Raw genomic sequence first — 15,007 nt, 5'->3', positions numbered from 1 at the left:
TATTTCACAAATATTAAAAAAAATTCGGATAGATTTAAAAGACTTTACAAAGATTTTAATCATTTATCAAATATTTCACAAAGATTTTACAAATATTGCAATCATTTTTCAAAGATTTCATAAATATTTCACAAAGATTTCAGATATATTTTATATATTGTAAAAAGATTTCAATGAATTCCTAATAATTTCACAAATAAAAAAAAATCGGATAGATTAAACAAATTTCAAAAATATTTTCAAAGATTGCAATAATTTTTCAAAGATTTTAAATATTTCACAAAGATTTCAATGAATTCCTAATGATTTCACAAATATTAAAAAATTTCGGAAAGATTTAAAAGACTTCACAGAGACTTCAATCATTTCTTAAAGATTTCAAAAACGTTTTAATAATTTCACAAATATCACTGAATATCTCAAAAATATTAAAAATCTCTCGCAAAGATTTTTAATTATTTCATAAAGATTTCAAAGATTTCACAAAGATTTCAATGAGTACCGCATGATTTCGCAAAGATTAAAAAATTTTCACAAATATTACCGAAAGTTCAAAAATATTTTTAATCTTTCGCAAAGATTTTTAAATAATTCACAAAGACTTCAAAAAGATTTCAGATAGATTTCACAAGAATTTCCTAAATATTTTACAAGGATCTCAATTTCAAAAATAGTACCGAATATTTAAAAAATATTTTAAATCTTTAGAAAAGGATTTTAAATATTTCATAAAGATTTCAAATATTTCAGATAGATTTAGAATATTTCACAAAAATTTTAAAAAATTGAATTTAAAGATTCAATGATTTCCCAAAAATTTCACAAAGATTTCTAATATTTGTCAAAGATGTCAGATAGATTTCAAAAATTGAACGAAGATTTCAATGATTTTCTAATGATTTCACCAAGATTTCAAAGATTTTGTATATATTAAAAAAATGGTACAAAGCACTTAATCCTTTCTCATCACAAATATTTCAATAATTTCATAAAATTTAATGAATATTTCAAAAATATTTCAAATCATTCGCAAAGATTTTTAAATAATACCCAAAGATTTCAGATAGACGGCAAAAGTCGAACGTAAATTTAATTGATCTAGTGATTTTACAAAGATTTCAAAGATTTGGGAAATATTTAAAATACTTCACAAAGATTTCAATCATTTCTGAAATACTTCACAAACATTTCAATAATTTCACAAAAATTTTAGATAGATTTCAAATATTGAACCAAGATTTCACTAAAGTTCTAATGATTTTAGAAACATTTCAAAAATTTCGGATAGATTTAAAAGACTTTACAAAAACATTAATCATTTCTCAAAGATTTCACAAAGATTTGACAAAGATTGCAATAACTTTTCAAAGATTTTATAAATATTTCACAAAGATTTAAGATATATTTTAAATATTGTACAAAGATTTCAATGAATTCCTAATGTTTTCACAAATATTAAAAAAATTTCGGAGAGATTTAAAAGACTTCACAAAAACTTTAATCGTTTCTCAAAGATTTCACAAAGATTTCAATAATTTCACAAGCATCACCGAATATTACATAAAGATTTCAAATATTTCACAAAGATTTCAGATAGATTTCGCATATTTCACAAAGATTTCAATGAGTACCTAATGATTTCACAAAGATCTAAATAATTTAAAAAATATTACCGAATATTTTAAAAATATTTTAAATCTTTCGAAAAGGTTTTTAAATACTTCATAAAGATTTCAAATATTTCATAAAGATTTCAGATAGATTTAGAATGTTTCACAAACATTTTTAAAAATTCACAAATTTCACGAATGTTTCAAAAATATTTTTAATCTTTCGCAAAGATTTTTAAATAATACACACAAACTTCACAAAGATTTCAGATAGATTTCACAGCGATTTCCCAAAGATTTCACAAAGATCTTAATGTTTTTACAAATATTACCGAATATTTAAAAAAAAATCTTTCGCATAGATTTTTTAATAATTCACAAAGACTTCACAAAGTTTTTAATGATTTCACAGACATTTTCAAAAATTCGGATGGATTTAAAAAAACTTTACAAAGACTTTAATCATTTCTTAGAGATTACACAAAGATTTCAATAATTTCAAAAATATTACCGAATATTTCAAAAATATTTTAAATCTTTCAAAAAGATTTTTAAATATTTCATAAACATTTCAAATATTTCATAAAGATTTCAGATTGAATTCGAACATTTCACAAAGATTTCAATGAGTACCTAATGATTTCACAAAGATTTAAAAGATTTCACAAATACTACCGAATAGTTCAAAAATATTTTTAATCTTTCGCAAAGATTTTGAAATCATTCACAAAGCCTTCGAAAAGATTTCAGATAGATTTCACAACAAATTCAAAAAGATTTCCAATATTTGGCACAGATTTCAGATAGATTAAAAAAATTAAACGAAGATTTCAATGATTTTTGAATGATTTCACAAAGATTTTAGATAGATTTCAAATATTGAACAAAGATTTCAATAAATTCCTAATGATTTTATAAAGATTAAAAAATTTCGGATGGATTTAAAAGACGCTAAGACTTTAATCATTTCTCAAAAATTTCACAGAGCTTTAAATAATTTTACAAATATTACCAAATATTTCAAAAACATTTCAAATCTTTCGCAAAGATTTTCAAATAATTCACAAAGATTTCCCAAATATTTCACAGGTTTCGCAAAGAATTCGGATAAACTTGAAAGAATTCATAAAGATTTTATAATGATTGAAACACTTTTTCAAAGATTTTATAAAGATTTCAGATAAATTTTGAATAACGAAAAAAGATTTTAATAAATTCCTAATGATTTCAGAAACATTCAAAAATTTTCGGATAGATTAAAAATGATATTATTTTATTATTATTTTAAATCATTCGCAAAGATTTAAAAATAGTTCACAAAGACTTCACAACGATTTTAGATATATTGCCTAAAGATTTCATAAGTTCCGCAAAGATTTCGAATAGACTTAAAAGATTTTATAATAATTGTAATAATTTTTCAAAGATTTCAGATACATTTCACAAAGATTTCAATTATTTCCCAAAGATATTTTGAAAATTTTAGATAGCTTTCAAAAATTGAACGAAAATTTGAATGATTTTCTAATGATTTCACAAAGATTTAAATGATTTCGGATAGATTTAAAAGACTTCACAGAGCATTCAATCATTTCTCTAAGGTTTTACGAAGATTTCAATAATTTCAAGAATATTACCGAATATTTAAAACATATTTTAAATCTTTTAAGAATTTTTTAAATAGTGCACAAAGATTTCACAAAGATTTGAAACATCTTTCAATGATTTCCCAAAGATTTCATATAGATTACAAAAATTGAACGAAGATTTTAATGATATCCTCATGATTTCATAAAGATTTCAGAAATATTTTAAAAACTTTACAAAAACTTTAATAATTTTTCAAATATTTTAATAATTTCACAAATATTACCAAATATATAAAATATTTCACAGAGATTTTAAAATAATTTCCAAACATTTCATTAATAATTAAAAGATTTCACAAAGTTTGCAATAATTTTTCAAAGATTTCATAAAGATTTCAAATATTACACAAAAAATTCACATTGATTTCAAATAATGAACAAAGATTTCAATGAATTCCTAATGATTTCACAAATATTTAAATAATTTCGGATAGATTTAAAGGACTTCATAAAGACTTCAATCATTTCTTAAAGTCTTCACAAAGATTTTAATAATTTCACAAATATTACCGAATATTTCTATAATATTTGAAATCTTTCGCCAAGTCTTTTTATTAATTCATAGACTTTACAAAGATTTCATATAGATTTTAATTATTTCCCAAAGATTTCAAATATTTGGCAAAGATTTTAGATAGATTTAAAAAATTCAACGAAGATTTCAATGATTTCACAAAGATTGCAATAATTTTCTAAAGATTTCAAAAAGATTTCCAATATTGAACAAAGATTTCATAGAATTCCTAAGGATTTTACAAAGTTTTAAAAATTTTCGGATAGATTTAAAGGACTTCATGAAGAGTTCAATCATTTCTCAAAGATTTTCAAATAATTCCCAAAGATTTCAGAAAGATTTCAGATAGATTTCGAAAAGATTTCATAAATTTGGAAAAGATTTCAGATAGATTTCAAAAATTGAACGAAGATTTTAATAATTTGATAAAGTTTTAAAGATTTCGAATAGATTGAAAAGACATCACCAAGACTTTAATAATTTCTTAATGATTTCACAAAGATTTGACTAATTTCACAAATATTACCGAATATTGTAAAAATATTTCAAACCTTTCGCAAAGATTTTCAAATAATTCACAAAAATTAAAAAAAATTTTCAGTGATTTCCCAAATATTTCACAAAGATTTCGTAAATATTTAAAACTTCAGAAAGACTTCAATCATTTCTCAAATATTTTACAAACATTTCGGTAATTTTACAAATATTATCAAACATTTCAAATGTTTCGCAGAGATTTTTGAAGAATTCCTAAATATTTCACTAAGATTTCAATGATTTCCGCAGGATTTCACAAAGATTAAACAAATTTCCAATAGCTTTAAAAGACTTCAATCATTTCTCGAAGATTTTTACAAAGATTTCAATAATTTCACAAATTTTACCGAATATTTCAAAAATAATTTAAATCTTACGCAAAGATTTAAAAATAATTTACAAACACTTCATAAACATTTCAAAGTTTCACAAATTTTTTTATAATTTCACGAATATTAGCGGGATATTTTTAAAATATTTCAAATCTTTCGTAGACTTTTAAATAATTCACAATGATTTAAAAAAATCTTTCTATGATTTCCCAAATATTTGACAAAGATTTCAGATAGACTTCAAAAATCGAACAATTTGACTTGAAAATTAAATTTTTATAATAGAAAAATTAAAATTGTTTACGTTGAACGTTTAGTTTTTAATATTTAATTATAATTACAGATTTTAAATAAACAGTCCGATATTTCTAAATATTAAGTAATTGTTATTTTTCTTGATTTATAAATTTCAAATTGATTGGTTTAAAAATGGAATATTTTAGACTGAAATAATATTGGAAATTTAATGAATTTCAAATATTATTAGTAATAAGACTTTCCAATTGAAACAGTTTAATTTTCAACGTTAGAAACTGGAAATTCTAAAATGTTGAACTGATTCTGAATCTTCTTGCAATATCAATTATTATTCACTTTTCATTTTAAATCAAAAGTACAGTTAATTAAGAAAATCATTATTAATTTATATTCACAGATGAACAACATAAAATATTTTTGATCCAAAATCTTCGATTTCAAACGCTTCTAATTTAAAATTTAAAATTTCTTTAAGTGGAAGATTTTCGAAATACTCATTCTAAACTGAATTATATAATAATTGAAAAAGATGGCAATTTAACTAATTAATTTTAAAAAACGGTTGAAATCACAGTTGGACAGATTTTTCTCTCTTAAAATTTGTAAAATTCCTGGTCTACAAATAAATTCACTGTCATTTCCCGATCGAAATTCGTTTAAATTTAATGGAAATCAATCGTATTCTTTGCACTAACATTTTTTCACCAGTCCTTTTGAATTTATTCTCAATTTGTTACTCTGTGAACGCAAAAAAGTACTATATTTCATCCCATAGGGACTGCGAGGCCTGTCATAATTTTCGGATAAATTTGAAACCCCTTCTTTCAGCCATCTCAACAGAAATTCGTGTTCCCGATTGGATATCAAGGCCTCAGACGTCAACTCTCTCCGTGGTATTCAATGAGCGAGCCCTCTCACATTTAAGCGAAATTCTGGATGACAAAGCAGAGGAGGAAAAGCTTGCAATTGAAAACGTCCTTCGCGAGGATCCAAGATCCGTCTACCTCAGACAACGATGGGGCAATCAATTTTACACATTTCTGATTCACGATCTTCACATCACCTGCAGATTTGACGACAGTAGAAAAATCGTCACAGTTTTTCAGGTGCGACACGCGGGTCGCACCTGCGAATGCGGCGAACCGGAATGGCAATGCTTAGGTCATTCTCCCCTCACATAATTTTATTTTCTTTTTTTTTATTTACCCCTTGTTGTTTTTCTAGAACCTGGAAATGAATCTAGAAAACTTGAGTCATGCAAATGATTTGATCGATAGCTCTGATTCCATTCCGACTCTCGCCTGAGTATTTTTACTGTGGTTTCTTCGAAAGTGAGGCGCCTGAATAGTTGCCACATTCTATTTCCCGTTATATTTATTTTACCGAAAATCATGTGATTGAATCACTATTTTAAATGAGTGTTTATTCTTCTGAAATACTATTTTGCGTAATTTTTAGTTTAATGAATCGACATGTACTATCATTTTCAATGTTCCGAGTTTCCAATTTTGATGGTTTTTTTGTTTTTCCAGGATGTTCAGCGACCTTAAAAACGTTGAAAACCAGGAATTCTCTATGAATTTTTGTTTTAAATCTTGAAAAGCTGGCATATAATATTGAAAGGGATTTTGAACATTTCCAAAAGAGTTTACGGATTTCAAAGAATTGAAAAAGACTGAAGGATTTGAAAAAGACGTGTAGGAAAGATTTCACTAAGATTTCGAATATTTCAAGAAATTTTTTCAAAGATTTTAAACGATCTCAAAGGTTTTAAAAGACTTCAAAAAGGGTATATTACAATAGATTTCAAAGATTTAAAACAATTTCAAAAGGTTTCAATAAATATGAGATTTCAAACAAACAAAAAAGATTTCGCAAAGATTAAAGAAAGATTTTCTAAATACTTCAAAGATTTCATAAAGATTTCAAAATAATTGAGTGATTTCAAATGAATGAAAAAGATTTCACAAAGATTTCAAAAAGGGTACAGAACACCTGATTTCAAAAATTTCACAAAAATTCTAAAACATCTCAAAAAAATTTCAAATATTTCAAATATTTTACCAAAATTCTATAATATTTCACGATTTCAAATATTTTTATAATTTCAAATGAATACAAAAGATTTCACAATTATTTCAATAATTTCATAAAAATTTCATTAAGATTTTAAATTCAAGGATTTAAAAAAATGGATACAGAACATCAGATTTTAAAGATTTCAAAAAATTTTAAACGATTTCAAAAGATTTAAAACATTTCACAAATATTTCAAAGATTTTACAAAAATTTAAAAAGATTTCACACCGATTTCCAATATTTTATAATGATTTCAAAATGAATAAAGAAGATTTCACAAAGATTTCATAAAATTGTCATAAAGATTTCCAAAAGGGATTCCACATTTCAAAGATTTTACGAAAATTTTAAACATTTCACAAATGTTTAAAAGATTTTACCAAAATTCTAAGATTTCATCAAAATTTCAAATTCAAGGATTTCAGGAATGAGTACAAAATACCAGATTTCAAAGATTTCACAAATCTTTCCAAGATTTTACCAAAATTCTAAAATATTTCAAATATTTTAATGATTTCAATTGAATACAAAAGATTTCATAAAAAATTCATTAAGATTTGAAAAAGGGTACAGTACTCGAGATTTCAAAGATTTCAAAACATTAAAAAAATTTTAAACAATTTGAATTTTTTTTATAAGATTTTAAAAGTTTTTACAAAGATTTTAAACATCTCACAAATATTTCAAAGATTTTACCTAAATTCTAAAATTTTTCATCAAAATTTCCAATTCAAGGTTTTAAAAAATGGGTGCAAAATACCAGATTTCAAAGATTTTACCAATATTCTAAAAAATTTCACACAGATTTAAAATATTTTATGATTTTAAAATAAATACAAAAGATTTCACAAACATTTCAAAGATTTCATACAAATTTAATAAAGATTTCCAAAAGTCTATTTAAAAGATTTTAAACATTTCATAAATATTTAAAAGATTTTACAAAATTTTAAATTGAAGGACTTCAAAAATTTATAATAAAATTCTAAACATTTTGAACATTTCCAAAAGAGTTTACGGATTCCAAAGAATTGGAAAGGATTCAAGGATTTGACAAAGACGTGTAGAAAAGATTTCACAAACATTTCGAGTATTTCAAGAATTTTTTTCAAAGATTTTAAACGATCTCAAAAGGTTTTAAAAGAATTCAAAATATTTCACAAAGATTGCAAATATGTATTTTAATTATTTTAAATGAATACAAAAGATTTCAGAAAAATTTCATAAATATTTAAAAGATTTCAAAATATTGGAGTGATTTCAAATGAATGCAAAAGATTTCACAAAGATTTCATAAAGAATTCAAAGATTTTACAAAAATTCTGAAAGATTTTAAACAGATTTCAAATATTTTATAATAATTTCAAAATGAATACAAAAGATCTCACAAAGATTTCAAATATTTCACAAATATTTCAAAGATTTTACCAAAATTCTATAATTTCATAAAATTTTCAAATTCAAGGATTCAAAAAATGGGTACAAAATACCAGATTTCAAAGATTTCACAAATATTTCCAAGATTTTACCAAAATTCTCAAAGATTTCAAAGATTTTACCAAAATTCTAAAAGATTTCAAATGAATACAAAAAATTTCATAAAAACTTCATTAAGATTTGAAAAAGTGTACAGTACACGAGATTTCAAAGATTTCAAAACATTTTAAAGATTTTAAATATCTCACAAATATTTCAAAGATATTACCAAAATTCTAAAAGATTTAATCAAAATTTCAAATTGTAGGATTTCAAAAATGGGTACAAAATACCAGATTTCAAAGATTTCAGCAATATTTAAAATATTTTACAAAAATTCTCAAAGATTTTAAAACGATTTTAAATATTTTAATGATTTCAAATGAATATAAAAAATTTCATAAAAATTTCATTAAGATTTGAAAAAGGGTACAGTACACCAGATATCCAAGATTTCAAAACATTTCAAAGATTTTACCAAAATTCTAAATCACAAAATTCACAAAGATTTCATAAAAATTGCAAAAAAGGTATATCAGATTTTTAGGTTTTTCAAAACTTTTTAAAGATTATAAACAATCTCGAACTTTTTTTAGAAGATTTCAAAATATTTTACAAAGATATGAAACATTTCACCAAGATTTTAAAACTTTCAGAAGATCGAAAATTTTAATCTAAAAAGATTCTAAAAGACCTAAAGATTAGAAAGATCTTTAGAAGATTTCAAAAGATTTTATCAAAACTTCAGAGAAGTGTCAAAAGAATACAAGAATTTAATTTTTTTTTAAGATGCCAAAGATTTCAGAGCATTTCAAAGATTTTAAACAATCTCAAAGGGTTTTAAAAGATTTCACAGAGATTGAAAATATTTATTTTAATGATTTTAAGTGAATATAAAAGATTTAAAAAAAATCTTATAAATATTTCAAAGAATTCATAAGGATTTAAAAAGATTTCAAGAATTTAAAAGATTTCAAAAAGGGCCTATTCATAAAAATTTCAAAAATATTTCAAATATTTCAAAACATTTTAAACAATTTCAAATCAGTTTAGAATATTTCAAACGATTTCACAAAGTTTGGAAACATTTTTAAAATATTTCAGATTTTACCAAAATTCTAAAAAAAAAATCGCAAAGATTTCAAAGAATCAATCAAAATTTCATAAAAATTTTCAAAAGGGTACCGTACCACCAGATTTCAAACATTTGAAAGATTTTAAAAATATTCCAATTTTTTTAGAAGATTTCAACATATTAAAAAAAAATTTCAAACATTTCTCAAATATTTCAAAGATTTTGCAAAGACTTCAAACATTTCACAAATATTAAAAAAAAAGTTTTTTAATTCACAAAGATTTCAAATATTTTAATGATTTCAAATTAATATAAAAGATTTAACAAAGATTTCATAAAAATTTCAAAAAAGTTGTACACCAGATTTTAAAGATTTCAAAACATAAAAAAAATGTACAATTTAGAATTTTTTTTGGAAGATTTCAAAATATTTTACAAAGATATCAAACATTTCACCAAGATTTTAAAACTTTCAGAAGATTGAAGATTTAAATCTAAAAATATTCTAAAAGACCTGAAGATTAAAAAGATCTTTACAAGATTTCATCAAAATTTCAGAGAGATGTCAAAAGAATATAAGAATTTTAAAGGTTTTAAATTATTTCAAATAGATTTCACAAAGATTACAAATATTTTAATGATTTCAAACAAATACAAAATATTTCACAAATATTTTAAAGAATCCCTAATGATTTCAAAAGATTTCAAGAATTTTAAGATTTCAAAAAGCGTACAAATACGTCAAAATACAAAAAAATTTCAAGATTTTAAACGAGTTCACATTTTTTTGTAGAAAATTTAAAAATATTTCACAAAGTTTCAAATACTCCTGTGATTTCAAATAAATACAAAAGATGTATGAAAGATTTCATAAGTATTTCGAAGAATTTATAAGGATTTCAAAAGATTTTAGGAACTAACATTTTTTTAAAGATATCAAAGATTACAGAATATTTCAAAGGTTGGAAACTATTCTAAAAGGTTTCAAGAAATTTGAGAAGATTTCAAAAGATTTTAATTATTTCAAACGAACACAAAAGTTTGCACAAACAAAGATTAAAGAAAAATTTGACAAGGATTTCATAAATATTTTTAAAAAATTGGAAGCATTTCAAAGATATTACAAAAATTTAAAAATATTTAACAAAGATTTTTAAAAAATCAAGTATTTTAAAGACTTTATAAAGATTAAAAAATATTTTCAAAGATTTCACAAGGACGACTTATGTTCGCAAAAAATAAGAATTTATTTATTCATGATTCTGCTTTCTTTAGAAATGTTTGGCCTTTAAACAAAAATGAAATGTCTCATCTTTTAGATTTATAACAAATGATTATTTGACGTAAAAAAAATTAAACCTGGAAAAACTTGATTTCTTGACCTGGAAAACCTGGAAAAGACCTTGAATTTTATTCCTATGTTATTTTTTTTCTTCAACTTATGCCAAACCATAATTCGGAATAATAAAAATTCTGTCAAATATTAATTCGGAAATATAGAAATAATGACAAAAATTCTCAAGAATAAAAATTATTCCAACTTACAATTCAAAATAAATAAAAATTATAGTAAATTGTTTATCCTTCACATAAATTTCGGCAAAATAAACGCTGCGGAAAGTACAATTATGGGAACATTCATGCGCGTTTTCGAAAATTCGTAATGTAGAGAACCTGTTTTAATCGCACTCTAGACTCTACTCTTTAATTTTTAATATTCTGCTTTAACTGTGGTTGAGAAAAACGGGAACAATGAAATTTTATTCAAAAAAAAAAAAAAAAAAAAAGAGTTCAGCCCCTTTTTTACTCCTCAGTGGCTAATTTAATTTTTGTATTTTGAAAACCTTTCAGTTAATTTTTATACGGACCCCGTTTTCCTTTCATACTAGATTTCAATAAATTTCCACTTCCTATGTTATTTTTATAAACGATAGTAATATTACTTGTTATTTTTTTTTACTCTGTTATATTTCAAGTTTTTTTTTGTCACACAGTTTTAAGATAAATGACATTTTTAATTTCAAGGGAGTTTTAAATTCGTCGAACTTGGAATTTCGAAAAGTTTGCAATCCAGGACTTTTTTTCCAATAGTTTGTGATATTACAGTAGCTCAAAAGCAACTTGTATTTCAAAAGAGAAAAAATCACTCTAAAAATCTGCAATAAATCCCAAATACAACTGAACTCAGTTTTTTTTCTTCTTTAAATTGCAACTACTGATCTTTCTGTAATTATTTATTTATTTCCGATAAAGATAGTATAAGAAATGGTATAAGGTATGGTTTAAGGTATTTTCTTAATAGCGCTTAACTCTTAGGACGACACTTCCTAAGTCACAGACTGGAATTTTATTTAGTATTTACAATACTGAACTTGAATTGTTCCTATTATTTTGCAACATCCTAAAATTATTGAAATTCTGTGCCTTAAGTGTACATTCGTATCGTCGAATCGGCACCAGCCGAAAAGACCCAGGGCTGAATTGGATGGAACATGACGTCCAGGATCCCAAAGTCGTTGAAAGTTTCATGATCACTTAATCGTTTTAAAGGAACAATTAGTGGATTTTGCATCAGATCGCTAAAAAAAAGGAGAATTTTATTTATTAGTTTGTGCAAGGTGGCCGTTTTAATCGAAGAAAAAAAATTCCCGGTTTTTTTTACGGTTCGCAAACATTTTTCATGGCCAATGAAATTTCAAAAATCAAACTATACTCTAAACATTTTTCCATATAAAGTAATAAACAATAAAGAACAAATTAAATCATTCGAAGTGGAACCTTTGAAATCCAAACTTTTAAAATTGAAGTTTAAAAGTTTATCAATTCAAAAATTGTGTATTCAAATACTCAAAAATTTACATGTACCAAATGGAAGGTAGTAACACTTTTCAATTAAATAATTTTAAATCAAATGCAGATAAACTGCTAAATTTCGAATTTTTATCAATTATAGAGTTCAAAGATTCAGGTTGAGTTTCAAAAATATAAAACCACGTTCACATTTTCAATAGTCTAAATTAAAGAATCAAGCAATGAATTTTCAAAATTTTCAAAATTATATAATTTTTACTAATTTTAACCTAGACATATTAAAAATTGAAAAATAATTTCTTTAAATTAACAGTTCTTAAATTAGAAGTTAAATTATTTTTATTTTAAATAGTCTAGGCATCCTTCAAAAGCTTTAAAATTTCATTTCAACATCTTGAAAAATCTAGAAGTGGTTTTAAATTTTTCCAAATTCAAAATCATTTTTGAATTTTTTGTCGGACCTTTTAAATATATTTCAAAATGAATTGAATTTTTTCTCAAACTTTTACAAAAACCTGCAAATTAAAAAAAAATATATAAATTTATATGTAAAAGTAGAACACTTATTATTTGTAAAAATATCAATGAATAATAATAATATTATTATTAATATCAAGAGATATTTAGAAGTTTTAAAAATATTCGATTTAAATTTAGAACTTGAAATAATTTGAAATACTTACAGTCGAATTAAAAATAAATTTAGATTTTTGCAGATTTCAGACAAAAAATTTAGAATTTTTTTCAAGAATTGTGAAAGACTACAAAAGAATAAAATTTTTTTAAAGATTCTTAGGAAAATTAAAAATGATTTTTTACTTTGAAAAATTATTGTAACAGAAAGTTTAAGAAGATTTTAAGAAATTAAAAAAAATTATCAAAGAAGAACATGGAAGATTTTAAGGATTTTATTTAATTTGCTGAATTTTCAAAAATTGTAGAAAAATTTCTATTAATTTTAAAATATATTTAGAAGTTCTGAAAAAAATGTTAACACACTTTGTTTGAATTACTTGAAATAATTTTAAGTTTTTAATTAATTTTGAATCTTTTCAAAACTTCCACATCTCTTAAAATTACTCAAATCTTTTCTACAAATAATAAGTGCTCAATTGTTATTTAAGCGTCAAAATTTAACAATTTCACTCTTAAATTAAACACATTTTAAATAGAACAATTAAAATTGTAACGCTAAAAGTTTAAAAGTTCTTCGAAAATTTAAAGATTCAAAGCTTTCTATGTGAAACAATATAGTTTTTTAAATTGTTTTCTTTTAAATATTTGGTTTCAATTTACTCGTCTTAAATAAACAGTGAAATATTGCTAAAAATTAAACAGTTATTTTTTTCTAAATTAAAAAAATTTCAAATTAAATGGGATAAAAATGAAATAATTTAGACTCACAATATTTTTAATTTAATAAAAATCTTTAATTGTGACTATATTATTATGAATTTATTTTTAATTTAAAAATAGTAAAACGCACGTTTACATTTTTTAATAGATGAAAAAATTAATAGAAATAATATATTAATAAATTTATTTTCAAAATTTAATATAAAAAAATAATATAAAGGAATACCTGAAACTCTGAATTAAAAATATATTATTGATAAATAATGAAAATTTTTATTTGAAAATAAAATTATCGTAATAAATGATATATTAATTAAATTCTTATCAAGACTTTCGGATTGAAACAGTTACAATCTGGAAATTTTCAAATTTTGAACGGATTTAGAATTGTTTGATCAAATTAATTATTGTTCAGATTTTTATACTTAGATTACAATTAAGAAAATATTTCTATTTTTTTGGGGCCTTTCACAATTCTTAAAAAGCTTCTAAATTTTTTGTTTTCAATCTGCAAAAATCTACATTTTTTTAATTTTAGGTTGTGGGTATTTGCACCCAAATTTCAAATTCTAAATTTAATTTGAATTTTCTTTAAACTTCAAAATATCTCTTAAACATATACTATTTTTTTATGAAAAATAATAAGAGTTCTATTGTTATTTATAAATTCAATTTACGCATTTTTTTTTAATTTGAAGAATTTTCTTAAAATAATGTCCAGATTTCTCAAGATTTCGAAATACAATTTTAAAGCTTTTCAAGGATGCCTAGACTATTTAAAATAAAAATAATTTAACTTCTAATTTAAGAACTGTTAAGGTAAACAAAATAATTTTTCAATTTTTAATGCTTCTTACTTAAAATTTCTTAAAATAATATATTTTTGAAAATTTTTAAATTTCATTGCTTGTTTTTTTTTTTTTTAATTTAGACTATTGAAAATGTGAACGTGGATTTATATTTCTGGAACTTAATCTGAATCTTTGAACTCTATAATTTATAAAAATTCGAAATTTAGCAGTTTATCTGCATTTCATTTAAAACTGTTCAATTGAAATGTTTCAGTAGCATCCATTTTATACTTTAAACATTTTTATCTAGATAATTTTAAAGAAAATTTGTTTATTTTATGAGTTTATTTGACCATTTTGTCAATCTTACATGACGTTCTAAAATCTTATTATTCTCTTAAAAGCAACTTTTAAATCTTGAAACCTTTCAAAATCTTTAAAAAAACTTCCTAATTTTATTTCAAAATCTTCCAAAAGCCACGTTTTGTTTGGAGTTTTTAAAAATCTTTTCGAATCTTA

General features: G+C 22.8%; 2 protein-coding genes across 2 annotated transcripts in view; one reads left to right on the top strand and one right to left on the bottom strand.

Moving 5' to 3' along the window:
- LOC117173147 (tRNA (adenine(37)-N6)-methyltransferase) overlaps nucleotides 1–6,603 on the top strand; it is a 15,868-nt gene extending 9,265 nt beyond the window's left edge. Inside the window, exon 4 of the mRNA XM_033361550.1 lies at nucleotides 5,729–6,603. Within this exon, the coding sequence (XP_033217441.1) occupies nucleotides 5,729–6,081 (353 nt within the window). The 3' untranslated portion in view covers nucleotides 6,082–6,603. The remainder of the gene's footprint in view (nucleotides 1–5,728) is intronic.
- Nucleotides 6,604–11,751: 5,148 nt separating this feature from the next.
- LOC117172766 (ribosome biogenesis protein BOP1 homolog) overlaps nucleotides 11,752–15,007 on the bottom strand; it is a 44,397-nt gene continuing 41,141 nt past the window's right edge. Inside the window, exon 8 of the mRNA XM_033360971.1 lies at nucleotides 11,752–12,109. Coding sequence (XP_033216862.1) covers nucleotides 11,956–12,109 — 154 coding nt within the window. The 3' untranslated portion in view covers nucleotides 11,752–11,955. The remainder of the gene's footprint in view (nucleotides 12,110–15,007) is intronic.

This window comes from Belonocnema kinseyi, chromosome 5 (assembly GCF_010883055.1).
Source record: "Belonocnema kinseyi isolate 2016_QV_RU_SX_M_011 chromosome 5, B_treatae_v1, whole genome shotgun sequence".
Classification (NCBI taxonomy): Eukaryota; Metazoa; Arthropoda; class Insecta; order Hymenoptera; family Cynipidae; genus Belonocnema; species Belonocnema kinseyi.
This window is presented reverse-complemented; position numbering and strand designations above follow the sequence as displayed.